Raw genomic sequence first — 27386 nt, 5'->3', positions numbered from 1 at the left:
AGGGGGGTGGGTGCGCTTGACGACTTCCGAAAGTTCCGTGAGTTGTTGTCGCGCTAACGAGTTTCCCGACGAACGGCGGCGGCGTCTCGAGTTTCTCCTCTTTTGTTTCGAGTGCAATTTATATAATATGTATACATATATATATATATATATATATATATGTGTGTGTGTGTGTGTGTTCTAGTAGTAATTATCTCGTCCAGTCAAGAAGTAGAAAATACTGAAGAGGCGGGGCGTGTCTGACTGCCACACTGTTCCCGCTGCCTAACAAAAGTCATGAGATTCTGTCTTCGTTTTCCAGGCCTGGAAAAGTCCTGGAAAAAAAAACAGAAGTCATGAATGAGTTCTTGAATTTTGTGAAGATTGAGGTAGTTTGATTTGCTTATTTTTGTTAACTCTTTCCCTCAAATTAATGGATTGTTATCTTTATATCTTTCCAGATCTGAAAGAATGGTGGTGGAGGTGGGGTTGAGGGTGATGCGGGGTCCGGACTGGCGATGGGGGGACCAGGACGACGGTGACGGCCACGCCGGCACCGTGGTCGAGGTGGGCAAGCCCGGTTCCTCGACGACGCCGGACAAGACGGTCGTGGTACAGTGGGACTCCGGGTCCCGCACCAACTACCGCGTGGGATACCAAGGCGCCTTCGACCTCCGCATCTTCGACAACGCCCCCATAGGTAAGTAACCGGCTAAGACTTTTATTATGATTATATATATATATATATATATATATATATATATATATATATATATATATATATATATATATATATTGTATCTCTCCTTTTTATACTGTGTTTTTAGGAACATTGCATTCAGCATTCGCTTAATTGTAGGTTCGAACCCCGTACTCGTCTCCGATTCCATTTTAATGATTAAACATTGAATCACGAATAAAAAAAATCTGTCGAAAGAAGCACCGAATGTGAGGACGGATCGTTTATTAGTAGGACGTTTCGCTTGTTATTACCACAGCTTTTTCCAAGTACATCGTCGTAATGTACATGACTGAGATTAAATAAGAGGAACTGGGGGGGTGGAGGGAGGGAGAGAGGAAGGGAGGAGGAGAGGGGCTTTTGAACACTAGGAGAGGTTAAGAAGGTGGACCAAATGTCTGGGAACAGGAAAAGTTCAGGGTAAGATGGAACAATTGGCTGGACGAAGGACATTAGCTCACAGCCGAGGAACAAAAGGAAGAAGAAAAGAAGGGTAAGCAATTGTCTACTGAGGGTGGGCAACGACTTTTGAGAGAGAGAAAAAGAAAATAGTAAATAATGAATATATATATATATATATATATATATATATATATGTATGTATATGTATATAATGTGTGTGTCTGTATGCATATATCGAAAGAAAGTTCGGGAAAAGTGACATTAAAAGAGGAAAGACGAAGAACGAATTGGATAGTAGAGCAGGAGGAGGCGCCAGCCTGCTTGCTGTGCCTTTGAGAGGAATCTGGGAGATTTTGGCGTTTCCGCCCGGAAGGCCGGCCCTGAAGGCAAATGGGCGGAAAGAAAACAACCCGGACGTCTGCCGAGAATATACTTGAGAGTTCTTGAAAAGAAGGAGAAAAAAGTACTTGTAGAAGAGAAATACAGAGGAAAGAAAGCTTTGTGTGTGTGTGTGTGTGTGTGTGTGTGTGTGTGTGTGTGTGTGTTTACTTAATTGTAGTTAGTACACAGGGAAAGAAAAGCGCACTGCTCATTGGGTCCCGCCTCTTACAATCCAGTTTATGATATCTAGCCTTAAATGTGTGTTTGTGTGCTTGTGTGTCGCGTGAGCGTGTCCACGTTTGTATGTGTGTGTTCCATGTACAGGAAAACATAACTGAGATGAAAGATAATTGAGGTCTGCATACAAATGTTGTTGTGGATGGGTAGGTGCCAAGTGTGATACGATCGAAAGGTCTTAACAGAAAGGAAGGCTTCGGGAAGCCCGGTGACATCATCTGTAGGTTGTAGATACAACCATACACATACTTCAAGGGCTTTTTTCCCCTTACAAGGGAGGTAGCCAAAGTCAAAAGGCATAATTCCACTCCCCATTTCATCCTTACCCATTCCACTCCCAATCACCACCCCTCCCTCCCTCCCTCCCTCTCTCTTTTCTTGGCTCCTCCTGATTGAAGGGTTGTAGATAAAAAAAAAATCTGTGGACAGAATGAGTAGAGATGATGAAGGAAGCGAACGGAGAAAACTGAGTATAATTGATTAGGTTTAACGTCGCGAACACCCCCTCTCCCATCAGGAGGCTAGGACGGCCCTTGTGAAGTACTTTGTAGCGTGAATTTAATGAACCATACACTTGGTCCAACGCGCTAGCGGCAAGTTCGGACTGTCGTCACCTCGACCTCCGGTGCAAGTAGCGACGCTCTTACCCGCTCGGCCAGGGATCATCCAAAACTGAATATAGACAGTATGAATTAAACAACGTCGACTAAACAAAAACGAAGCGCGATGTAGAGGGTTAGGGAAGTTAACCCCTTTTCGGGTTATCGCATAGAGGTGTGCACCCTAGAAAGGCACAACGCCTCGAACTGAACCTGAACCGGAACATTATTCGAGCAAAGAGGAGAGGAGATTTGGTACAGCTGAAGATTCGGACCCCGACCTGAAAGGTGTTTCAGTCGATCCAGAGCCCCCTTGCCAGACCGTTCCTTCCTTTCCCTCACCTCCAGTTTCCTGAAGTTATAATGAAAGAATATGTAATATGGAATCGAAAACGCAGGTGTTCATTGTATTATTACTGATTCATTTTTTTTATTATTATTATTCGTCGTCGTCTTCTTCTTCGTCTTCTGCTTTTTCTTCGTCGTCCTCGTCCTCTTCGCCTCCTTCATCTTCTTCGTCTTCGTGGTTTCCAGCATTGATGGCTCGATTACCGACACCGGGGTGCGGTGTTGCCAAAAAAAAAAGAGGAGTTGCTGTCCTCAAGAATATATATGTATATTTATATATGTGTGTGTATATATATATATATATATATATATATATATATATATATATAAATGTATACACTGTATGTTGTTACCTTTTGGTGGTTTTGGAATTTAAAAGAATTTAAAGCTATTCTTAATTTCTTTTTTTCCAAGGACGAAAAAATGTTTCGTTTCTATACTTTATTTACACAACAAATAATAACAAAATCACTCGGTATTTAGACTACAAATAAGTATTTCATTTCAAAGAAAGTTAAAACAAAAGACAAAATATAACATATTAACAAAACACTAGCATTTAACTTACACGTAATGTGGATAAAGAGGTGGAGGAAAGAGATAAACAAGGTCACACACAAGAAATCGGAAAAAAAAACCCGTTTGACACTCCGATTCAATTTCCAAAAAGTGAACCTAAAATCAAATCACAACCCCCCAGACCAGACATAGGACGTATTTCCTCACGTCTATAAAAAAACACACGAGTTTTAACCCGTAGGCTTTTACTACATACCTCGTGGAAAAAAATTCCCGCAAAATGGAGACGGGTGGCTGGCTACCAACTCGACGAGAAGATGGAGAGAACAACCCGAGGGAGGTTTGAAGCCTCCCTGAATTACTCGCAATTGACCTGACAGTTCAATGGAGCCGAAGGGTGCAACTAAGGAAGTTTTTCCTGTCCCACTTTGGATGACAGCATTACAGCATACTTACATACTATCCTTAAATTACACACAAGAAAATACGTATCCAAAATTACCTTAATTCTAACTTAGAAAAGAAAAGAAAAATAACAATATAATTAACTGGTAACTCGAGTGAGCAATGTGCATGTCCAGCCTGCCGGTGATGGAAACCGTTACAATAAATCTAAACTTAAATACAGTACAGAAATTGAAGTACGTCGTAGCGTATGGACACGTGTTATCTTTGCTACAAGTTGTAATTAAATTAATTTGGTCATATTGCATCAATGAAAAAATTAAAATGATAAGAAAAGAAACATAACCCAAAATACAAACTGGTGATTTACAGATACGCTGCCCAAGCAGCGTCCATATGACCTGACGGCAGGACAGCCAAAACCCCCGCTGTGATCTGACAAATGTTGACTTCCTGACAGTGTTATACACCGACGACAGAGATAGGCTGGGAGTGGTAAGCTATATGCTGGTAGACAACTAACGACCAACACAAGAAGGAAAAAATAAATAAAAACGTGGACATTGGCTAAGTGACAATATATATATATATATATATATATATATATAGATATATATATATATATATATATATATATATATATATTTTTTCCACCATATATATATATATATATATATATATATATATATATATATATATATATATATATATATATATATATATATATATATATATATATATGCTGGTACATTGTGACAAGTTGATGACTTTTTTCCACCATATATATATATAGAAGCTATTGTAAGCGAAACCGGTCAGGAATAAAAACGATAAACAGATAAAGACCCCTGTTTCCCCCACCACCAATCCCAAAATATATATATATATATATATATATATATATATATATATATATATATATATATATATATATATATATATATATATATTGGGACATTGTGACGGGTTTGAGGAAGGTGAAAGAAGAAACGGGTGTAGGATCGAGTTTATTCCTGACCGGTTTCGCTTAGAGCTTCTCAAGAAGCTCTTAACGAAACCGGTCTGGAATAAACTCGGTTCTAGACCCGTGTCTTCTTCTTCCACCATATATATATATATATTATATATATATATGTATATATATATATATATATATATATAATATATATATATATATATATATATATATATATATATATATATATATATACATATATATATATATATATATATATATATATAACAAAGTAATGTCGTAGCACATTGGTAAAATTATACTAATGTAAAAAGATCCGTATATTTCGATCACTATCTGAAGAGGATCACAGATAGTGATCGAAATATACGGATCTTTTTACTTTCGCCTCTTCTCCGAAACTGGGTCATTACTATAATATATAAATATGTATATATATATATATATATATATATATATATATATATATATGTATACATATATACATATATATATATATATATATATATATACATGTGTATATATCGTGGGAGATAGTGGATGTACACGCACTTACACAGACACACACTCGCGCTCTCTCGCTCTTGTTCCAAATCCTCCCTCTTCCTTTACCTCCTTCCTTTCCTCCCTCCTCCATCCACCCCTTCCCTTTCTTCATATATCGTATCTGGGCCTCCCCCCCTCTCTCTCTCTCTCTCTCTCTGTCTCTCTCTCTCTCTCTCTCTCTCTCTCTCTCTCTCTCTCTCTCTCTCTCTCTGTCTCTCTCTCTCTCTCTCTCTTTTCCTCTCCCTCACTCCTGCTAACCCTCCTCCTCTTCCTCCATGTATCACTCACCACCTATCTTCCGACAGACTTGTTTGTTGGTCTCTCTGTAAGTGTTTCTGAAGGTTGGACTCGTAAGAAACCGAGAAGGGAAAGAAAGAATGGAAGAAGGCTGAGGGTGGGTGTGTGGGTGTGAGGCGGCGCCTTCCAGAGACTTCTGGAGGCCGTGGGAAGGGTGGGGGGAGTGTTGAGGGGGAGGGGGGAAGCTCGTCCCATCTTTGGTCTTCTTTTGTCTTTCTGCACAGTGGCTCACTGTACAACTCCCGCAGTGACGGCATCTTAAGTGATTTTTCAACAGGGCTAAATGGTGGTCATACTAGTTTGGCCGATTTTTTAGGAATTATAGAGACCTTCCTACGGACCAGAGTCACTTAGTATTCTTGTATGGTTGGGGACATATATCAACTGGAGAAATATCCCTGATCAATTTCTATTTCTGCAGTCTCGTTTCTTCTTTGCCATCTCTGTAACTTCGTTTTCTCGGCGAGATATCCTGAAAGGCCAATATACGTGTTTGAGAACCAAATATCCCATTCACACGGTCAAACATCACTTCAAACACTTGTTTGACAAAACTTTTGACCGTGTATATCGACTTTTAAGGATAGAAGCGCTGGTTACTTCAGAAAGCGGACTTCGGCCAGCCAGCGCGGCGTCTCGATGGCCCCATGGCAACCTGTGACGGCCTTTGGTTGCCTTCTGTTGAATAAAATCGCCTGGCGACAGCCAGAATAAAGACATTTGGTTAGCATGTTGATCTCGTAGATAAGCTAAAGGAAAGAGAAGAGAGAGAGTGAGGGGAATAAAGAGAGACTGGGGAGGAAGAGAGAGAGAAAGAGAGAAGTTTAGCAATCGTCACACCGGAGGCGATACAATGCACCACGGTCGTCATCAGCGATCGTTAGCGTGGCGGCGGTGGCGGCGGTTGCAAGGGCGGCGGCGGCGCCAACGGTGGTTGCAGGGCTTGAATTTCGCCGAAGACAAGAGGGAGGTAAGGCGAGGAGAGGAGGAGAAGTGGAAGAACAGGAGGGAAGGCTGGAGCTGAGGAGGAGGAGGAGGAGGGGGGGAAGAGAAGGAGAAAGAAGAAGAACAGGAGGGAAGATTGGGGCTGAGGAGGAGGAGGGGGAAGAAGAGGAGGGAAGGCTGAGGAGGAAGGGGAAAAGGAGGAGGAAGAAGAGTTTAGGGAAAAGAAGTAGGAGCAGGAGGAAGGGGAGGAGGAGGAGGGAAAGTGAGGGAGGAGGAGGAATAGGAGACGAATAGGAGCGGGAAGGAATTATGGAGGAAGGGAAGAGGAGGAGGAGGGGAAGAAGATAGTGGAAGGAGGAAGAGGTGGTGGTGGATGAGGGGAAAGAGTGGAAGAAATTCGGGAGAGGAAGAAGGTGGAGTAGGAGGAAGGAAATGCCTGCGGGGAAGGAAAAGTAAGGTGGAAGAGTAAATTGGTGGAGGAAAAAAGTGGACCGGGTGGGAGGGGGATCGGTGGGGGAGGGTGGAGGGTGGGGGAGATCTGAGAGGAAGGAGAAAGAGAGAGAGAGAGAGAGAGAGAACGTAGACGGGGAAGAAGGAAGATCCGAAGGGATGCGGGTATAAATGGGTTATCACACTGGGGTATATTTCCTCCAACCTCCAATTAACCGGCGTTACCGCCCACCTCCAGAAAATTTGTCGCCGTAGAATCACTATGGCAAAATATTTTGTTTTCTCAGCAAAAATACATTGAATGTCATTTGATATGCTGGAGGAAAATAATTTCTCTCCAGCATATCAGATTCCTTCCCCAAAGATCCGGGTTTCAAATCTGCTCCAACAGTCGGAGGAAAAATAGCCCAGTGTGATAACGCCTGAAGGAGAAGGGATGGGTGGAATTGGAGGAGGAAGGGGAGAAGTGATAGATGGAGGGATGAGTTGGATGAAAAAGAAGATGAGGATGAGGAGTTGGAGGAAGAAAAGGATGAGGATGAGGAGTTGGTGGAGCAGGAAGAGGGTGAAAGGGAGTTAGGAGTTGGAGAAAGAAGAGGAAGAGGAGGAGAGAGAAGAATTAGGAGGTGGAAGTGGATGAGGGCGATGGAGAGGGAACGGCAGAAGGCAGCAGCGTAACGAGGAGGAGGTGGAGGATGAGGAGGAAGCAGAGGGCAAGAAACAAAAGAAGCAGAGGGAGAATGGAGGTAACGGTGGATTAAAACTATTTTAGAGGGATTCTGACGTGAAAGGGAGATGGAAGAAGAGAAGGAGGAGAAAAAGAAGAAGAAGAAGGAGGAGGTGCTTCTGGTGGTTGTGGATAAAAAATTAGTAGATGGAAGAGGAGGAGGAGGAAAAGGTGCATCTGGTAGTTGTGGATAAGGAACTAGGAGGAGGAATGGGTGCTTGTGGTGGATGTGGATGAAGAAGTAGGTAATGGGGGAGGAGGAGGAGGAGGAATGGGATTGAAAAAGAAATTCCAGGATGAAGAAAAATTAAGAAGTAAAGAAAAAAGTCCACGAGAGAAAGTCGAAAAAAGTTGGCGAAAGGCGCAGAAAAATTGGACAACTGGGACGAATGTGGAAGATGGGGCGGGGCGGGGCGGAGCGGTGGGGGCGCTGCTTGGGTGGAGGGGGAAAGTGGGTGAAGGGAAGAAAGAGGGTGAAAGTGGGGGAAAGTGGAAAAAAGGGAGAATAGCTGGCCAAGGTTGTTACCGTAGTGGGGTGTGCGAGGTGTCGTGATGGTAAGGCCCTGTTCACATTAGCGGTTTGAACCGCGTCAGTTCAATTGCAGTTTAAGCCAGTGGAAGTGTTCAGACACAACCGCGCTGTTTTTCCATGACTGTGCAGTACCGGCGCTGTTTCCGTATAGTAAATGACAAACTGCGCGGTTGTACATGAACGCCTCCATTGGCTTACAATGTAACTAAACCGCTGCAGTTCAAACCGCTAGTGTGAACAGGGCCTAAGGAAGAGTATCAGTAGTTGGTAAAGAAGATATTTAAGGAAGGGCGGCAGAACGGAGGGATAGCAAAAGTTAAAGGTGGTCAAGGTTCTGCTTGACCACCAGGTTCTGCTCTGGTCCGTAGGGGTGTCATTGAAGTCACTGAAATATCGTGTAGTGCTTGAATGATGGAATCGTTGGCTAATGACGGCGAATTTTGATGTTGATGATAGTGTATGGATTGATGATAAATGTTATGTCTGTTCATGACTTGTTGAGTAAACTTGCGGGAAGATGTGTCCCAAGAAGGATGTGTCATGTGCTGCTGGAGGAGGAAGAGGAAGCACTTGAGTGTAGTGAGTCAGAGAAAGCGGAGGTGGGAGGATGGTGGAGGAGTTAAAGTACTAAGAGAGGAAAGGGGAAGAGGGAGGAGGAGGAGGAGGAGGAGAAGAAGAGGCAGAGAAAGGTGGCGTTAGGATTAGGAATGGCACTAGGCCTAAATAAGTCGAGAATAGCGGTGAAAAAGTTAAGCCCTGTTCACACTAGCGGTTTGAACCGCAACGTTAAAACGAGGGGTGAGTATATTATATATATATGTATATATATATATATATATATTATGGTGCCAATAGAAATCAAAAGTTGGAATATTTTATCATACTTCCACGCTTCCCATCTCGCGGCACCCACTCAGTAACACACTTGCTCCATCACTCATCAGTCGTTCGCACTAACTTACCTGCCCAGTTCCACTTCCTCTCTTTTACCACCCCTACAATATCTTTCACTCTACAGTAGTCTGCTCTCTCACCCAACTTGCTCCCTTTCGGTCTCTCAGCGTTATTCCCATCAGTGATCTCTCCATTATCCTTTGTGTAGTCGTTAGCTTTGTTGCCATCACCCTCGTCAGTTTCCAAGTCACACACCCGTAGATTATTGCTGGCAGAATGCATTGATTGTAAACTTTACGTTTCAAACATAAAGAGCCTCTCAGGATTTTATTATACTTACGAAACACTTTCCTACCAATTGTAATACGTCTTTTTATTTCATTATCATGATCTTTCTGCACTTTCACCGTCTGCCCTAAATAATTATACTCTTCAACTTCTTCAAGACTCACCATCGATTATAGTCTCTTTACTTTGAACTTTCGTGTTGAACATTACTTTGGTTTTTACTCTTATTCATCTTTAAATCTACTTTCAGACTTTTCTTGTTCAGATCACTCAGCATATCTTGCAAGTCTTCTGTTCTTTCTGAAATAAGAATGATATCATCTGCAAGTCTTAGGTGGTTCGAATATTCGCCATTAATCCTCAAACCTTTCTCTTCCCAACATATAGAGATTATGAGACTGAGCGTAGTGTTGTGATAGATGGAGCCATGTGGTAATCCTAGAGTGTTCACGTTTTTTTTTTTTTTATAATTATTGTTGCTGGGTGACTATTCAAGCACCATTGCACATTGAGATGTGGCACGTTTACATGTCCCCAGCTCTGCTTAGGAGTGACAACTAAAGAATTATCATTATTTTTTCTTAAAGAGCAGATCAAATTGAATATTGGAACGAAAAAAAATTAAATCAAATGGGGATGGCAGATTTCCAAAGAAGAAGAGAAATTCAGAAAGGATTGGACAAGCTCAGGGAAGTAGGACAAAATTTGAAAGAGTCGGACAAAATCAGAGGAGTATGAGAACATATGAAAGGTATGAAAGGGTAAGACAAAATAGTATCGTGTCGGACAAAAACAGGTTTGGAAAAAACAGAGTCGGACAAAATACGAATGCACTACAGATACAAAAAACGAAGTAATCTGAAATATGTATATGCTGTATATATATATATATATATATATATATATATATATATATATATATATAATATGTGTGTGTGTGTGTGTGTAAGTCTGACAAACTCAAGATGGCCGGTCAACATCTGAATGGGTCAGACAGAATGTTAATGGTGTCAAACAAAATCAGAATGTTCGTTTTCTTTCAGAAAAAAAGTCAAAGTAATTCAATAACTAAATTTTACAACAAAAATAATAGAATGATAAATTTATGGTGGACAATTTCCCCAGATTAAAAAAAAAATAATTAAAGACCGACAAACGGGATTTAGAAAATAAAAAACAAAATTGACACATTCTTAAATGAGAAAAAAGTGAAAATACGCAAGATGAAAACAAAACAAAACACAACAAATAAGAGGGAGACAAAACAGACATAAATAAATACGTAAACAAGTAAATAAACAAATATACAAAAATATCGCGGAGACGGGTCAGGAGTGGATGGAGGTGAAGAGGCCCAAAAAAGTGGAGTTAAGTGGAGGCAAGGGATGGAAGAATGAATGAGAACAAGGGAAAGCAGAAATTGAGGGAAGGAATCGCATAAACGGAGGAGGGGGAGGAGATAGGACTGGAGGGAATAGAAAGTAAGAAAAACAGTAAAACACAGTATTATCTATACACAGCCATTCTCCACTCACTTCTTTCCCCTGCCTTCTTCCTTCCTTGCTTATCAGACATTCCCCTCTTGCTCAACACCCTTTTCACCCCATCCATCCACCTCATCTTCGGTCGTCCCCTCAAGTTCACTCCATCCACCTCTGCCTCTCACACATCTTTTACTAATCTTTATTCACTCATTCTTTCCATGTGTCCAAACCATCCAATACTTTTTCATCAGCCCTATCTGCCATCTCTTTTTCCACCTCCACTCTCCTCCTCTTTTCCTCGTTTCTCACTTTATCCATCCTTGTAACTTCTCAGATATTTCATCTCAATCACATTCAAACTTTTCCAAGTCTGCAGTCGTAGAACAATGTGACTCTGGTCCATAGGGATGTTACTGAAGTTCTTAAACTACAGACATATGTAGTCAGTACTCCAGGAGGGGCGCGGAGAAGATCGGGGAGATGAAAGAGGGGGTTGATGGAGGGATTTGTGGTCGAGATAGTACTGTAGATGAGCGTGTGAGAGACGGGGAGGGGACGACGGCCCTGGGCAGGGATGGGAGGGGGCCGTGGGACCGCGGGGCCAGCCTCTCTGTTGAGGGAGTTCGAGACTTCTCGAGCCCCAGCTGGATGGGCGGACAAGCAAGAGTTGACCCATTTCCTCGTTGTGATAAGGGGATGGATGACGCGTTGTCTCCTCCAGCGGAGCTGGGAAGCCTCTGGAGGTGAAGAGGAAGTGGGGAGGGGGGGATATGAGGAAGAACGGAAGGATGGAAAAGAAAAGTGAAAATAGAGACTGAGAGGAGGAAAAAGAGAATGGAAAAGAAGAGAAAAAGAGGAAGAAGAAAGCGTTGAAAAAGAGAGAAAAATTATAAATAAAGAAAAGAGAAGGGAGAGGAAGAACGGAAGGATGTAAAAGGAAAGTGGAAAGAGAGGGACGGAAGTGAGGAAGAAGTGAATGGAGAACGAGAGAAAAAAGAAAGAAAAAGAAGAGAACTTTGAAAAAAAAAGTAGAGGGAAATGGAAGAGAAGAGGAGGGAGCGGAAATAAAAGAGAAGAGGAGGAGGAGGAGGTAAAAGAAAACCACCATAAACTCTGACCTGAAGACAGGAGAAGCCACTGTACCATTTCATGGAGAACGAGAGGAACAATTAGTAATTTCGGTGTATTGTTAGTTGCGTCTCAAATGCTTCATCTTCAACCATATAATGGGTCTTCCCTCTCCCTTCCCCCTTCCCAGGAGTCAGTGTATTGGAAGTACGTCTCCTGCAAAGAAAATAAGGGGAAGGTCCTTCTTATACTGTATCTACATTGAAGCAGAAATGGTCTTTCTCCTTATCTTCTAGGAAGGTAGAGGAGTTCTTCCCCAACCTGCAAAGAAGCACGTTGACCCTTTTTCTTACCTGCAACGAAGAACGGTGGCCTTCTCCTTACCTACAAGGAAGGTACAGGGGAACTTCCCGTAATCTGCAAAGAAGATCGGGGAGCCTTTCCCTTTACCTGTAGTAAAGGAGGCCTTTCCCATGACCTGTAACGAAGATGGTGTGACCCCTTCCTGCAATGGAGTTGGGGGTCCTCGTGCACCGGGGGATCGAACCATCGTTCAGCATTGTTCAAGAACATATCTGATGATCAGCGGGGCGGATTGTGTCGTGGATGTGAGGGTCTTGAGTGGAGACGTCAGTACCTAAATCGTTCTTGCGAATGGTTCATATGCCATGAAGATGTCATATTATGATGTCAGTAATCTTTCTCTCTCTCTCTCTCTCCCTGTCATTCTCTCCCTCTGTATGTGTCTCTCTCTCTTTTTCTTTCTCAGTTATAACAAGCACGGGGAAGGAGTCTGGAGAAGAAACAAGAGAAGAATCTTTTCATTACAGAAATGAAAGTTCACTGGTGAAGGACACGAACCAATGAGCGTGAGGACGCGGGCCAATCGCGTTGACCGGTCCACCACGAATGCGAATCTCAGGACGGCGCCAACACACCTCCATATTAATTCTATTCAGTTTTTCTGGCGCCAGACGATTTTATTCAGCTGATAGGGAAGAGCAATGACCCTCCATAGGGAAAAGGTTCGAACCTTAGGTCAGGGCGTGAAGGCCGGAAGGGCTTAAGAAGTCCCGAGGTTCAGCCCAGGTCCGCATATGCCTCGTAATAAAATGTGGGTCGTAAAATGGATTTAATAGATGACCCCCAGACCAGCTTCACTAACTTTGTAAGTGGTCGCGAGTTCGATTCCCGGGACCCACTGTGGGATTTCTGCGTTGGTTCCCGACAGCCCTGGCCAGACGGGCAGGCGATTAAAAAAGAAAGAAAAAAAAAAAAAAAGTTTGCTGCAACCCTTGGCTGCAACTGACAGGGGTTTACCCTATCGTGGGTTTCTCGTTTTGGGATGGCGATTTTTTTTCCAGCATTCCTGTTCATTTATGGAGACCGCTTATTTCCTTCTTCAAACAAAATTTGTCCAACATAAATCCATTAGTGCAAGTCCAGCCCTGATGTCTATGAAGTGGTCAACATACCTCTTTGAGTGGACACCAGTCTCCAATCATAAAAGTACGTGGCGCTCTGGTCCGTACGTGTGACTCCGGAAGTCCCTTAAGATGATGCAGTCCATGCCGTATTGATGGAAATGAGATCATAATTAATCTGTCGTTGGAGGGGCGATCTCTCTGGACTTTTTTTCTTTTCAACTTTGCGAAGATTTTTCTTCTCTGAGTCTGGCAGTGACGGTATTTATTAGTTTGAGTTTTTATCGAGTTAGGAATTTCTCGCAGATGGGTTTATTTATTTATTTGTCCATTTTTGTGTATGCATTTCATCCAGAATGGTGATCCTGTGAATGTTGTTAGGTGTGTGTGTGTGTGTGTGTGTGTGTGTGTATTTCGCAGGTAGAATACAGTAGAAAAAGTGTTCTTTGAGGCATATTTCCATACTCTAGGGATTCACGAGGTATGTACTCGTACACCTTTCTCTCTCTATCTCTATCTCTCTCTGTCTCTGCCTGTACCCAGTGTGTGCCACGGAGATGAATCAAGTATCATGTCGACAGTTTGTGCACAAGGAAAAGTACTGCCCGATACGGAAGGGCCTGACGTCCAGAGGCTTGTCTTCGTCTAGAGCAGGGTTTCAGTTGTAGGGGAGTGTTTGGAAAGCAATGCATACAAACGCTTGCCTATGTCCTTCTTGTACCAAAGATATCAGTTAGGGGTTGCTGGACGGTGTAGACCTGACTACAGGGAGTGCCCTTAGGGTCGGAAAAGGTTGGGAAACGCTGTTCTAGAGCCCTGGATGGAGACGTGGCCGGTGCTTTTGGTGTCGTCCACAGAAATATTCATTAAAAGGTGCGCGAGCGTTAAACTAAGAATCAGCGCCGCAGCCGCCTCCGTCTCTTCATTTCCGTGAGCCTTTGATCTCCGGTTTATAAACGTCTCGAGTTCCTTGGTGATGGAGAAGGAAGGGGGGAGAAGGAGAAAAAGAGGGAGGAAGCGTAGGGGGAAGAGGAAGAAGAGGATGAGGAAGCGGAGTGGCGAAGGGGAAGAGGAGGAGGAGGAAGAGCAAAGGGAAGGGGAAGAGGAGGAGGAAGAGCAGGGGGAAGGGGAAGAGAAGGAGGAAGTGCTAGAGGAAGGGGAAGGGGAGGAAGAAGCGCAGAGTGAAGGAGAAGAAGAATAGGGTGAAGAGAATGACCATTAGGAGGTGGGGGAAGATGAGGAAGAATTAAAGGACCAGGAGAATATGGCGGAAAATGAAGAGGAGGGGGAATTAGTGAAGAAAAAGAAAGAGAAGAACGAGTAGGAAGAGGAGGAACTGGAGGAAGAAGAAAAGTACCAGGAGGAGGAGGAAATAGTGAAGGAAGAAGAGAAGAACCAGGAAGAGAACAAATAAGAGGAGGAAGTGGAGCACAGTGAAGAGGCGAGTTTAAAGGTTTTATCAAAATCGGAGTTCCAAAGCTTCTGGTTTGACCCAGTGTCTGCAATTCGAGGAAATGTTACGATGTTGTCACTGACATGTGATCAAAGATGTCAGCACTTGAGGAGGGTGGAAGGGGCGTTGTTGTGCCTCCGGTACTGAAATACATCACAGCCCACCTGGCTTCAGATCTCATGAAGGTAATGATTGAATTCAGAGAATCGCGGCTCTGCCATTCTGCGCCGTTCGGAAAAAGAAACGACTCGTATGTCCGCGCGGATGGTAATGTGTACTTTTATTTATTCATTCGTTTATTTATTTTCTTTTTGTTTATATATATATATATATATAAATATATATATATATATATATAATATATATATATATATATATGTATATATCTGTATATATATATATATATATATATATATATATATATATATATATATGTACAACACTGAATGGGTCCCAGTGATTAGAGATACATTTTAACAACCACAATGCACTTTAATTCTAAGCCATCAAGGCCGACATGTACAAATTGAACTGTGGTACTGCCAAGGACTCGAACCCCAGCATCCTCATGACAAGTGCGGCAATCACTGGCGCACTTGTCATGAGGATGCTGGGGTTCGAGTCCTCGGCAGTACCACATTTCAATTTGTGCATGTCGGCCTTGATGGCTTAGAATTAAAGTGCATTGTGGTTGTTAAAATGTGTATAGTATATATATATATATATATATATATATATATATATATATATGTATTCTTTATGTATGATTATTTTATTATATATATGTTTACTATTTTTGTCGTGAGAATATGTGTACATATACCAATATGTCCTTAGAGGTTACCTGTATTATTATTATCCATTTACATCGTGGTGATTTTTTTTTCTTTCTTATTCTTCTTTCTCTGTCTCCCTCACCTTTACCCATTTGTCGGCGCGGAGACATTTACTTGTACCTATTTATCTCGCGAATTTGATGTTCTCCATTATCCAATTATCCCCTGGTATGATGTTTCCTCTTGCCACACGCGTCTCGTAGTGCGCTGCTTGTTGCGTGATCCGAAGCGTACTGGTCTTGCATTCGCTTAGTTGTGGGTTCGAATCCCTCACTCCTCTCCGTGTCCCAGCTGTGACTTACCTACCTCAACAGGTCCTAAAGCACGTAATAAGGCAAAGGTGACGGCTTCGGCCGCAACTACTCGGCGCCTCCAGGTGTAGACTCCCCACCTCCTCACCTTGTTCGTCTTGTGAGGACCAGGGAACGTTCACTGATTACTCTTTGTCACGCAGCGGCGCTTTCGAGCTAACCAACCGACTCCCACACAGTGGAAAGTGAGAAACCTCTGGGAGGGCAAAGCCTTGTCATTTGTGGTAAGCAGAATTTTGGAGGGGTAAGGTCATTATCCTGTCATAAAACTTCATATAATAGTCACTGATGTTTAGTGATTATGAACTTGTAAGAACGTGTTGGTTTGATGAGCAATATATAATAATCCAGGAACGAATGAATCGATGATAGAACAAACGTTTGATTTATTTAACTATATTTTTTAACAATTCATGGCCTTTACATATATTGCAACGGATATTAATGAAGAGTACACTAATAATTTTCATAAAAGAAAAAGAAATTACAATTAAAGTGATTAAAGTGGAATAAAAGATTCACACTGAAAAAAGAAAAAAATAAGACCAAAGGGGAAACGCCCAACTTATAAATAAAAAGTCCGGTCACCAAGCGCAAACAGCCAAGTTACAAAAAGGTGACACGGACGACACTTAAACTGGGAAATTGTTTAAGATTAAAAAGTCCTGTCACCAAGCAAACAACTAAATCTTTCAGGTGGCATAGACACAGTTAAACTGAGTGATCCAGGAATTAAGAAAAAAGTGTGGTCACCAAGCGCAAACAACGAAGTATAAAAAAGTGACACAGACACCACTTAAACACTGGTTTAGTTTGCCTTAACTTACGGTAAGCGGCAGCTTCCTCCTCAGGGAAAAGAAGGGGAAAAAGCGAAGACGGGCGTCTGAACTACCCTTACATAGTCTAACATAACCACGAGGTTGCCAAAAACCGCTAGGGTATGGACTGGCACCTAATGGCTCTTAATAAGACAAAACATACATAATCCTTACTAATATTAAACCTATTCAGAGCCCAGTACAATACTTCTGGGTCTCTCCTCTTAACCTAAAGCGTAAGAAATTATATAAGATTATATATATATATATATATATATATATATATATATATATATACTGTGATCCGGCAGTCACCTTGGATTGCCGGTGGAACCAAATTTCCTTTAATTTCTGGATAGGGAAACCGCGCTATTGACATAAACACGTAGACTGGAGGTCTCCTTAGATCCACACCGTACCTAAAAGAAATGCATAATAACAATTTAAAATAGAAAATCTAAACTTCTACACATACTGTCGAGGGAAACAACGATCATTTCTTATAGGCTGGGATGGTGAAACCTGATCCTTGGGAAGGTCTGCTAGATAAATGTTCTCAGGCTGACGCCCCCGCCGGTTCACCATAAATAACGCCGAAATATCAGTAAAATATGCAAACACTGAACACAAGGTTGGACATTCCAAAACGATCGTGGAGCGTGAGAACGGGAATATATATATATATATATATATATATATATATATATATATATATATATCTATATATATATATATATATATTGAGAAACGTGAAAACGTGACGGGGGGTCGCCTCCTCGCCTAGCCAGGGTTGTCTGGAACCAAGTGGCAAGTCAACAGCGGATCCCAGGGCTCGACCTCACGACCACCTGCTCATGAGTTCAAGACTGTATCCACCGCGCGACCTCGTTTCCGTGTCGAGCACAAGTTAATGTATGGGACGATTGATCATTGTATTGGCAATGGGGTAGAGACCTCACATGCCTAAATGCCGCCCCGGGACAAAATTCTCAGTGAGACCGCGAATTAATTAAACAAAATTTTAAGATTTGAATTCAGTGTCTCTATTACAGACAGGATAAAGGGATTTTTTTTCTTATTTTGTTCTAACGCAAAATTCGTCGATTACGGGAAAATATTCGGGGCATCTTTGACCTTTTTTATCAGTATTATTTTGTAAGCCTTGTGAGTGCCATGTCCAGGCTAGAATTACCGCCCCGGGCATATGCGCAAACACACATACACACAAACACACACACACATAAACATACACACATGTACACACACATGCACAAACACACACAATGCACACACATACACACACGCGTGCGCACACACACACACGCGCGCGCGCACACACACACACGCGCGCACACACACACACACACACACACACACATACACACACACACAGATAAACAAACACATACAATGCACACACACACTGCCGCAGTGGTTAGAGTTCCCGGCTGCCACTACGGAGGTACGGGTTCGAATCCCGCCCAGGGCTGAAATGATTTCAGTATAGCTGCGCTGCGAGTTGTTACTCCAACTTTCGTGGGCGAGGAGTTAGGGTGTGTATGCGTGTAAGGTCACAGCATTACCCATAGATCTGTCATATATGAGCTCTCTTCCGGGATGGAAATAGCTGTCGATCACGAGTCCAAGACGTGATCCAAGACCATGGTGAGTCACAAACACACAAGTAGACCAAATACGATTATTTGTTACCAGCTGTTGGAAGACATCTTGAATTTGAAATGATACATGACAATGAATCCAGAGGTTTTGAAAATAAACGAAGGATATCGTCAACCTGCTAACATTCACTTGGTGTCCTTTCATTCATCCGAATGAAACTGATTGGCTTTGAACTAAGCTCGTTGAGGGGCCGCACGTCCTGGCTGAACCCAGGAGAATAGAATCGCCTGGCGTTTGTTCAAAAAAAGGAAATCCCTCTCCCCCCCCCCCTTCCCCTTCCCCTCAAAGTGCCACAAATGGTCCGAGAAAAGTTCGAAGAAGACGATTTGGTGTCGTCGGGGGTCTGCCGTCGAGCTGCAATGGAGCTCGGAGAGTTGGTCCTTTTTTTTTTTTTTTTTCTTTTTTTTTTTAAAGAATGGTCAATGGATTGAAAGGATAGGAAATCGAATGATGTATTAATTACATGTTTAACTTTTTAGCATTATTCGTTGATGTTGGACAGGATAACAACGCCGCTTGATTCAAAGGTCCGCGGGGAGAGAGGAAGGTGTGTGAGAGAGAAGAAAGTGTGCGCGTAAGAGAGAGGAAGGTGTGTGTGTGTGTGTGTGTGTGTGTGTGTGTGTGTGAGAGAGAGAGAGAGAGAGAGAGAACGAGAGAGAGGGAGGAGGGGTGTGTGTGTGTGAAAGAGGAGAGAGAAGGGGGTGTGTCAGAGAGACAGAGGAACGTGTGTGTTTGTGAGAGAGAGTAGGGTGTGTGTGTGTGCAAGAGAGAGAGGAGGGTGTGTGTTTGAGAGAGAGAGAGGAGTGTGTGTGTGTGTGTGTAAGAGAGAGAGGAGGGTGTGTGTTTGAGAGAGAGAGAGGAGTGTGTGTGTGTGTGTGTGTGTGTGTGTGTGTGTGTGTGTGTGTGTGTGTGTGTGTGAGGAGGGTGTGCGAGAGAGAGGAGTGTGTGTGTGTGTGAGAGAGAGGAGGGTGTGCGAGATAGAAAGGGAAGGGTGAGAGAGAGAGAGAGACAGGAGGATGTATATGTGTGTGTGGGAGAGAGAGAGAGAGAGGGAGGGAGGGAGGAGGATGTGTGTGTGTGTGTGTGTGAGAGAGAGAGAGAGAGAGAGAGAGAGAGAGAGAGAGAAAAGGAGGGAGCGAGAGAGAGAGAGAAAGGGATGTGAGAGAGAGGAAGTTGTGTAAGAGAGAGGAGGGTGTGTTTGAGAGAGAGAGGAGGGTATGTGTGAGAGAGAGAGGAGGTGGAGAAGAGAAAGATAATTGTATATGTAATCTGCAGAAGCTTAACATAGGAGAGAGAGAGAGAGAGAGAGAGAGAGAGAGAGAGAGAGAGAGAGAGAGAGAGAGAGGAGGGTGAGAGAGAGAGAGAGAGAGAGGGGTGGTGGGGAAGAGAAAGATAATCTGCAGAAGCTTAACATCACAGTAGGGTGAAGATGCTTTGCATATTTCCTCCATATATTTCGCCCCTCTTCGCTTTCAAGACTATACTCCCACTCCTCCTCCTCCGCGTCCTCAGCCTCCTCCTCCTACTCCTCTTCCTCGTCGTCCTCCTCTTCCTCCTCCTCCTCCTCCTCCTCTTCCTCGTCGTCCTCCTCATTATAGGCCGGGCCGGACTGTGTGCATCTTCAGGCTTAGTGTGAATGATGATGATGGAAATGCTGGTCGCGATGTATTTATCAAGTTTTCCTTTCGCTTTGCAGCCGACGAATTAATGAAGATCAGGATTCTTTTTAAGAAACAATGAACTGGAGAACTCGTAAGGAATATTACTGAATCATAGCACCGAGACATATTTCACCTTGGAAAATTTGATGTTATGAAAATTGTTATTTAATTTTCTTTTTTTTTCATTTATTGATTTGCATATTGATTTATTTATTTTTATTATCTTATTTTATGTTATTTATTTATTTTAGGAATATATGTTGCCCAGTTGACCCTTTGACGTTTGTAAGGGATCCCCATAACTGAATAAAATCGCCTGGTGGCACCCAGAGCAGACTGGGGGAATAATTGAGAAACTGCAGAAGTAACTGAAGGCCATTTGGGATTGTATGCCAAGAGTAGGACTCGGATAACGGTTATGGCACGTTAGGAGGAAAACTGAAATACTATTGAGTAAAGCGGACGTGTTTGTGTTCGTGTGTATGTTTGCGTATGTGTGAGTTTGTGTGTGTGTGTGTGTGTGTGTGTGTGTGTGTGCATGTGTTTGTGTTCGTGTGTATGTTTGCGTATGTGTGCAGTTGTGTGTGTGAGTTTGTGTGTGCGTGTGTGTGTGTGTGTGTGTGTGTGTGTGTGTGTGTGTGATGATAAAATACTTGAATTATTGCATTTAGTGATGAAAGTTTCAGGTGTATGATGAAGTATGTAACACAACCTTACGTCATCATCTGCGACAGCGAGATGTGTGAATGTCGTTGACAGAAAGGGAACATAGCGAGTCGCCATTTTCGGGGAAATCATTTCCCGCTCCAACGTGCCTGGCCCATTTCCCCGCCATTTTTCTCCCCGTGCGTGAAAAAAAAAGAAGTGAAAGTGACCTATTAGCATTCGTCTACGATGGCTTTGTCGTATGCGTGCAACGTTTTGTACTTGTGTCGAAACTTGATTAATTACTTAATTTACCATAAGTATTATCAAAAGAGAAAGGGAGGTAGGTATGGAAGGCGATCATGAGCTATGCTTGTGTGTATGGGGAGATGGCCTTGACTTGCTTGGGACCGGCTTGGTTGAAGCTCTATATGGTCTGGAAGTACGACTACGTGTCTTTCTGTCTGTATGTTCGTTTCTGTCTGTCTCCGTCTGTGTGAGTAGGTGGGAGTATATATATATATATATATATATATATATATATATATATATATATATATATATATATATGTCGACACTGAATAGAATGTGGCAGTAGATGTTATGGTCTAGGTTTAGTTTGCTCTTTCTGAGGGCATATGGGACGAATGAACGAAAGTGGGACAAAAGAGAACAAGGAAAATATGGCTGACAATCAGTAAATCCAGGTAGTTATTGTACAGTTTGCCTCGGCCCTTATATGGACGGTGACTCAGTGTGTGTGTTAATGTGTGCGTGTATGTGTATGTGCGTTTGTGTGTGTGTGTACGTGTGTGCGTGCATGCGTGTGTACGCTCGTGCGTGTTATAACCTCATACACAAACGTCTGTGCATTTGTGTTATTGTTACTTGTATTTGTTTTGAATTTGCCTCAATTTTTTCTCTTGTCCATGTAAGCGAGTGCGTGTGTTTGTGCATACAAGACTGTTGGCTATACGTTTTGTTTCATGCTTGTGTTTGTGTAAGCTCTATTTGTACACATGTTTAATGAGGGATGATGTATGTCCGCGTGTTTAGAAGACGAGGGTCAATTTGCGTTTCATAAATGTTTTTAAAAGGGTGAATGATAATGATGATTGAGGATTCGGTTTTACATCGCGAACTCTTCCCTCTATCAGGAAGCTAGGACGGTGCCCCTTATAGAGGAATTTGTAGCGTGGAATGTAATGAACTATGCCCTTGGTCCGACTTACTAGCGGCAGGGCTGGAACTGCTGTCACCTCGACCTCCGCCGCAAGTGGCGACGCTCGAACCAGGGGAAAGATAAAGTGAAGAATTCAACCGTAAAGGAGGAACTTTTATTGGTGTGAGTCATACCTGAGACCGGCTGCCCAATAAACTGGGTACGCTTAGTCAGCAGTTGTTATGGACTCTAGTTTACCTGCACTCATAGTCTTGTGGGCAACCACAGCAAAAGAAATGTATTAATTCACTAGTCAGTACAGAGGAGAATGACCATAATGATACAAAGGGTCAGAAATTTACCATACGAAGTCAGACTTAGGCACCTTAACTCTCAGGAAAGACGGAGGTTGAGGGGTGATCTAATAGAGGTATTCAAATGGGTCAAAGGCTTTAACGGGTGATGCAGGCAAGGTCATCATATTAAGACAACAGGACAGGACTCGTAGTAATGGGTTTAAATCGGACAAATTTAGGTTTAAGAAGGAAATGGGCAAGAGCTGGTGTACAAAGAAAGTGGTTAACGAATGAAATAGACTTAGTAACCGCGCTGAGGCTGTTTTAAGCGAAATATAACGTTATGGATAGGGATGATCATGACAGGTGGTAAGGGACATGGAACTACCTAGTGCAAGCCTCATGATCTCTTGTAGTCTCCTCCATTCTTGTGTTCTTATGATCTGACACTTTGTACCCTCCTCTTCCTCCTCCTCCTCCTCTTCCTCCTCCTCCTCCTCCTCCTCCTCCTCCTGTTCCTCCGCCGCCCACTCTGCCCTCCTCCATCACATCTTTCCCCTCTGTTTGCCACCACCCCGTCCGGGTTATTGACTGGACAAGTTTTACGCAGCCCAATATTTTCAGGGACTGACTTGAGCAGTGACCTCCCCAGGGACCTCGTCACTCGGCAGCATTCGTTACTTGGAGACTAATCTCAAAAGAATGATGATCACGTTGACCTTCTGTCCCTCCTCTCTGTTACCTTCCTTAAGTCTCCTTTACCACCTCTAAGACTCCATCCCTTCGGTGCGATAGTGTCCTCAAGGATAGAAGCGCTGGTTATTGGTGGCTAAGAAACTTCTCTTTGCCACTCGCTCTTCTTCCTGTGCCTACTCTTTCTGCTCTTTACGCGGCTTGTGTGGCACGGAGCTGATTTGTTTTGCGCCCTTCACACCTGGTGGCGCCAACACTCACTTCTTTCCCTTTCCGACTTTGCCCCCCCCCCCACCTTGCACACTTTCCCCTTCTGCTCATCTCCTTGCCTCTTCCCCCTTTCCCCCTTCCCCTCTTCCCCTGTCCCAGTTAATCTTTCTCCATTTACCTATTCCCTTTTCCCTTTTCCTTTGTGTTTTTCCTATCCCCTCTTCCCCGTGCCCTCCCCCTTTCCCCTCCCCCTTATCCCTTCTCCCTTTCCCCTTTTTCCTTCCATTTCCCCCCCCCCCTTTCCTTTTCTCCTTCCTCCGATTGCCCTTCCTCCGTTTCTCTTTCCTCGTATCCCGTTCCCTGTTTCCTTTTCCCCTCCGTCTCTCCCCGTCCCTATTTCTCCCACATTTCCCCTTCCCCCTTTCACGTTCCCTGTTTCCCTCTCCCCCCGCCCCTTTCGCCCTCCTCTTTCGCCTCCCCATTCCCTTTTCCCTTTTCCTCTCTCCCTTTTCCACCTTCCCCTTCCTTCTCCTCCTCCTCCTCCTCCTCCTTCTCCACCTCCCTTTTTCCTTCCCCCACCCCTGTTCCCCTCTCCCTCCTCCTTCCCTTGTTCACACATCCTACTCCTTTCCACCTTCCCCCAGTCCCCCCTTCCCTTGTTCACATTACCTAGTCCTTTGCCCCTGATCCCCTTCCCCCGTCCCAGTGTCCTTACCCCTTTCCTCATCCTCTTTCCCCCCTCCCTCCCTTTTTCCCCTTGACCCCCTTTCCCAAACCCTCTTCACCCATCCCCCTCTCTTTGACCCCTTCCCTTCCCCCGTCCCTGTTGGTGACTTGCCCTTTCTACCCTTTTTTATTCTGTCTTCACCCTTCCTTCTCCCATCTTGTTGCTCCCCTCTCTGTCCCTTTCATGTTCCCCTCGAGCCCATACCCTTTCCTTTCTTCTTTCTCTCCCCTCTCCACTTTTACTCATCTCTACCCCTTTCCCCTTTTTTGTTTTAATGTAATTCAGAGTGGAAATTACAGATTAAACTCCCTTGTTGACATCAGCATCATCGCCATTATCGTTATTGTCATGATCATCATCTTTATCATCGAAATGTTATTACCGTCCTTACCATGCCATCATCGCTATCTATATAATACTGTTTTATTTGGTGATTTACAAAAAAAAAAAAAAATAGTATATCTACAAGCTTTACTACCATGGTTAGTTGTTAGTTTTAGGTAACTAGACATACTGTCCGGAGTGCCGCAGCGTGCGAGGCATGCGCAGTGCCGTGGCACGGGAGTTGGTCATTTGTCAGGGAAACGAGAGGAATGCGTTCTTGCGATCTATGGCCTCTGTCGCTCCTTGTCGCTCCCGTGACCACTGATGCGGACTCAGACCCTGAGTCCTGACTCTTTTGACTCTTTCTCGCCTTATCAACACCTCCTCACCATCTCCTCCTCCTCCTCCTCCTCCCCTTCGTTGCCTACTGTATACTTACCCTCATTCCATACTTTCCCTCCTCGTCCCTTCCTTCCTTTCTTCCTCCTTTCCTCCCTCCCTTCCTCCTTTTTGTGGTGCTTCTTGTGCTCAGAGCCGGTTCGCAGCTCCGCTCGTAAGGGCCGTTCCCAGAGATGAGGCATCGCGCTGGAATGTTGGGAGGAGGTGCTGACGTCGCCGCCGCCGCACGCCGGACTGACCTGGCCCGGCATCACCATGGCAACCGGAAAAAGAGCGGCGGGTTGCCGACACACGAGAGGTTTGCATCTTGGGCTGGAAATAATCTGTCTAACGGATCTGTGGACGGATTGAGTTGGAACTCCACCATTTATACACCCTTCCTTCACTACATTCACCCTTCCCTTCCCTCCCTTCCCTTCCCCTCACCCTTCCCTCCCCTCCTCTCACCCCCCCCCTCATTTCCATTTTCATTCTGTATCAGGTTCTACGCACTAGCCCCTCTCATCTTTAGTCCTTCAGTTATTCTCCCTCCATATTTGGGAGTTGTTTCCTTTTCGTACCCTATTTCCCCTGGGCCTTTGGTGTCCATTGTCCCGCCGGGGTTTTATCGTATTGCCTCTTCGAATGACGTCATCGGGAACCAATCGACGTAATGCCACCCTCTCTCTCTCTTTCTCCCTCCCTCCCTCCCTCCCTCCCTCCCTCTCTCCCTCCCTCTCCCCACCCCCCCTGAGTGAGGGCGGGTAGCGGGGCTCGTCTTCCCTCCCTATTAGAGGGGATCAGGCGCGGGCGTCCCGTGTCATTTGGAAAAGGGTAAAGTGGGGAAGAGAGAGGGGGGGGACAGGGGAAGAGTGAGGGAGTGGGGAAGAGAGGGGAAAGGGGAAAAGGTGGATAAAGGGGAAGAAATGGAGGAATGGGAAAAGAGGGAGAGAAAGGGGATGAGACGGGGAATGGGAAAAGAAAGGAGATTCTTACTGCTACCCCCCTCCCCCGTTCTCTCTGTCTCACTCTCACTCACTCACTCACTCATTCCTCCTCTCTCTCTCTCTCTCTCTCTCTCTCTCTCTCTCTCTCTCTCTCTCTCTCTCTCTCTCTCTCTCTCTCTCTCTCTCTCTCTCTCTCTCTCTCTCTCTCTCTCTCTTTCTTCCCCTTCTCTCTCTCTCTCTCTCTCTCTCTCTCTCTCTCTCTCTCTCTCTCTCTTTCTTCCCCTTCTCTCTCTCTCTCTCTCTCTTCCCCCTTCTCTCCTTCTCTCTCTCTTCCCCTTCTCTCCTCTCTCTCTCTCTCTCTCTCACTCTCTCACTCTCTCTCTCTCTCACTCTCTCTCTCTCTCTCTCTCTCTCTCTCTCTCTCTCCCTCCCTCCCTCTACCTCTCCCTCTCCCTCTGGAAGGACGAATGGTTGTAAACGTCCTTTATGTATCACTGATTGAAATAGTTTGCGCAAGTTGATCCAGCGGTTGAGGTGAAATGCAGACGCATTCATATGCACACGCTCTCTCTCTCTCATTCTCAGCATACAAAATAGACCCACACACACACACACACACACACACTGGTCATTTATGTACACATGTGTACCATATGTATATAATATATATATATATATATATATATATATATATATGTATATATATATATATATGTGTGTGTGTATGTATTCATGCGTATTCGTTCACAATAAACTGCAAACTTTGGTGTAAGGTGAACTGGATGTGACGATGGTTCATTCAGGTTGACCCCAATTGACCTGATCTGACCGGACGCGCCCACGGATCCAGTTTACGACCTCGTTGATTTCCTCGGCATCCTGGTTGTTCCTCCGACTACGGTCCCTGAATAAAGAAGATTGTCAGTGGGAAAGGGGCTTTTTATTCTCTTACCACCAGGCTTCATTTACCTCTGTTCATCCGCGGTAGTTGAGGGAAAGGTACTTTAGATGCCTTAGGGCTCTTGACCTTTTTCACTCCACTCCACCCCCCTTCGTAAATTCTTAACATTCGTGTGGCTCCCCTTTGTTTTTCTACCAAATCCCACCCGGCCAAAAAAGGTAAAAGAAAATATAGATGAATAATAATGATATCAATAACATATTCTGTACACCAAGAGCTTTTTGTCCACTTATAAGGGAGGTAGTTTAGTCAGAGGCACGTACCTGTTCCCACTCATTTCACTCCCCTCCACCACCCTCTCCACCTCCACCACCCTCTCCACCTCCACCACCCTCCACCACCCTCTCCACCCCTCCCATCTCAGCTCTTCATGGATGACGGGTCATCCCTGAATCCGCAACTGTTGATGAAGAGAAACCCTTGGCTTTATTACAAAGTTGACAGTCACAATTATCTTATTTCTTTTGTCTGGACAGAGTTATGGGAGACCATTTTTATACACTCAGATTCCTCACATAATATAGAAATGTATAATTTGTCACAGAAGGCCATGGCCCCTGTAAAATTAAATTATCATCCTTATGGGTCCCTGGTTGAGAACCACTTGTCCTTAGGTGGAAACTGAGCGTTGAAATTGGGAGAAGTCTTGCATCTGTTATATGTAAGATGGAGCGAAAGAATTAAGGATCTATGCACACTCATTATTTGTTGACAATTTCGTAGTATTTCCGTTTATACCTACCGTGTCAGGTTGAGACTAAATGACCCAAATTGAAGAGACGTTTAGGACCCCCATCCACGGTACGATCTGGTCTTGAGACCGCCGGACAGATCTGGTTGAATCCAACAAGTTTGGATCGAGTATGTCGGTCGGACAAACCAAAATCAGAACGGACACGATACAGTGTGGTCCGATCCGACCAGCTCGTACCGTATCGTAGTTGTCAGTAATAGAAACATTGGCAATGTCATTGTTGTTTTTGTTGTTGTCAATAGATATTGACAAGGTGCGGGGCCCTTTAGACACCAAAGGTGAACGGAGCA

The 27386-nt window shown here is 44.0% G+C and overlaps 1 protein-coding gene across 8 annotated transcripts in view; it reads left to right on the top strand.

Annotated features, from left to right (window-relative positions):
- The window catches only part of mib2 (E3 ubiquitin-protein ligase mind bomb 2), a 672548-nt gene that overhangs the window by 468310 nt on the left and 176852 nt on the right, over positions 1-27386 (top strand). For all 8 annotated transcript variants that reach the window (XM_076188489.1, XM_076188487.1, XM_076188492.1 and 5 more), the window contains one exon: positions 441-679. In XM_076188489.1, the coding sequence (XP_076044604.1) occupies positions 441-679 (239 nt within the window). The remainder of the gene's footprint in view (positions 1-440; positions 680-27386) is intronic.

This window comes from Oratosquilla oratoria, chromosome 7, assembly GCF_046742065.1.
Source record: "Oratosquilla oratoria isolate Oo_2021 chromosome 7, ASM4674206v1, whole genome shotgun sequence".
Classification (NCBI taxonomy): domain Eukaryota; kingdom Metazoa; phylum Arthropoda; class Malacostraca; order Stomatopoda; family Squillidae; genus Oratosquilla; species Oratosquilla oratoria.
Note: the sequence above shows the minus strand (reverse complement) of the source record. Positions and strands in the feature narration are given on the sequence as shown.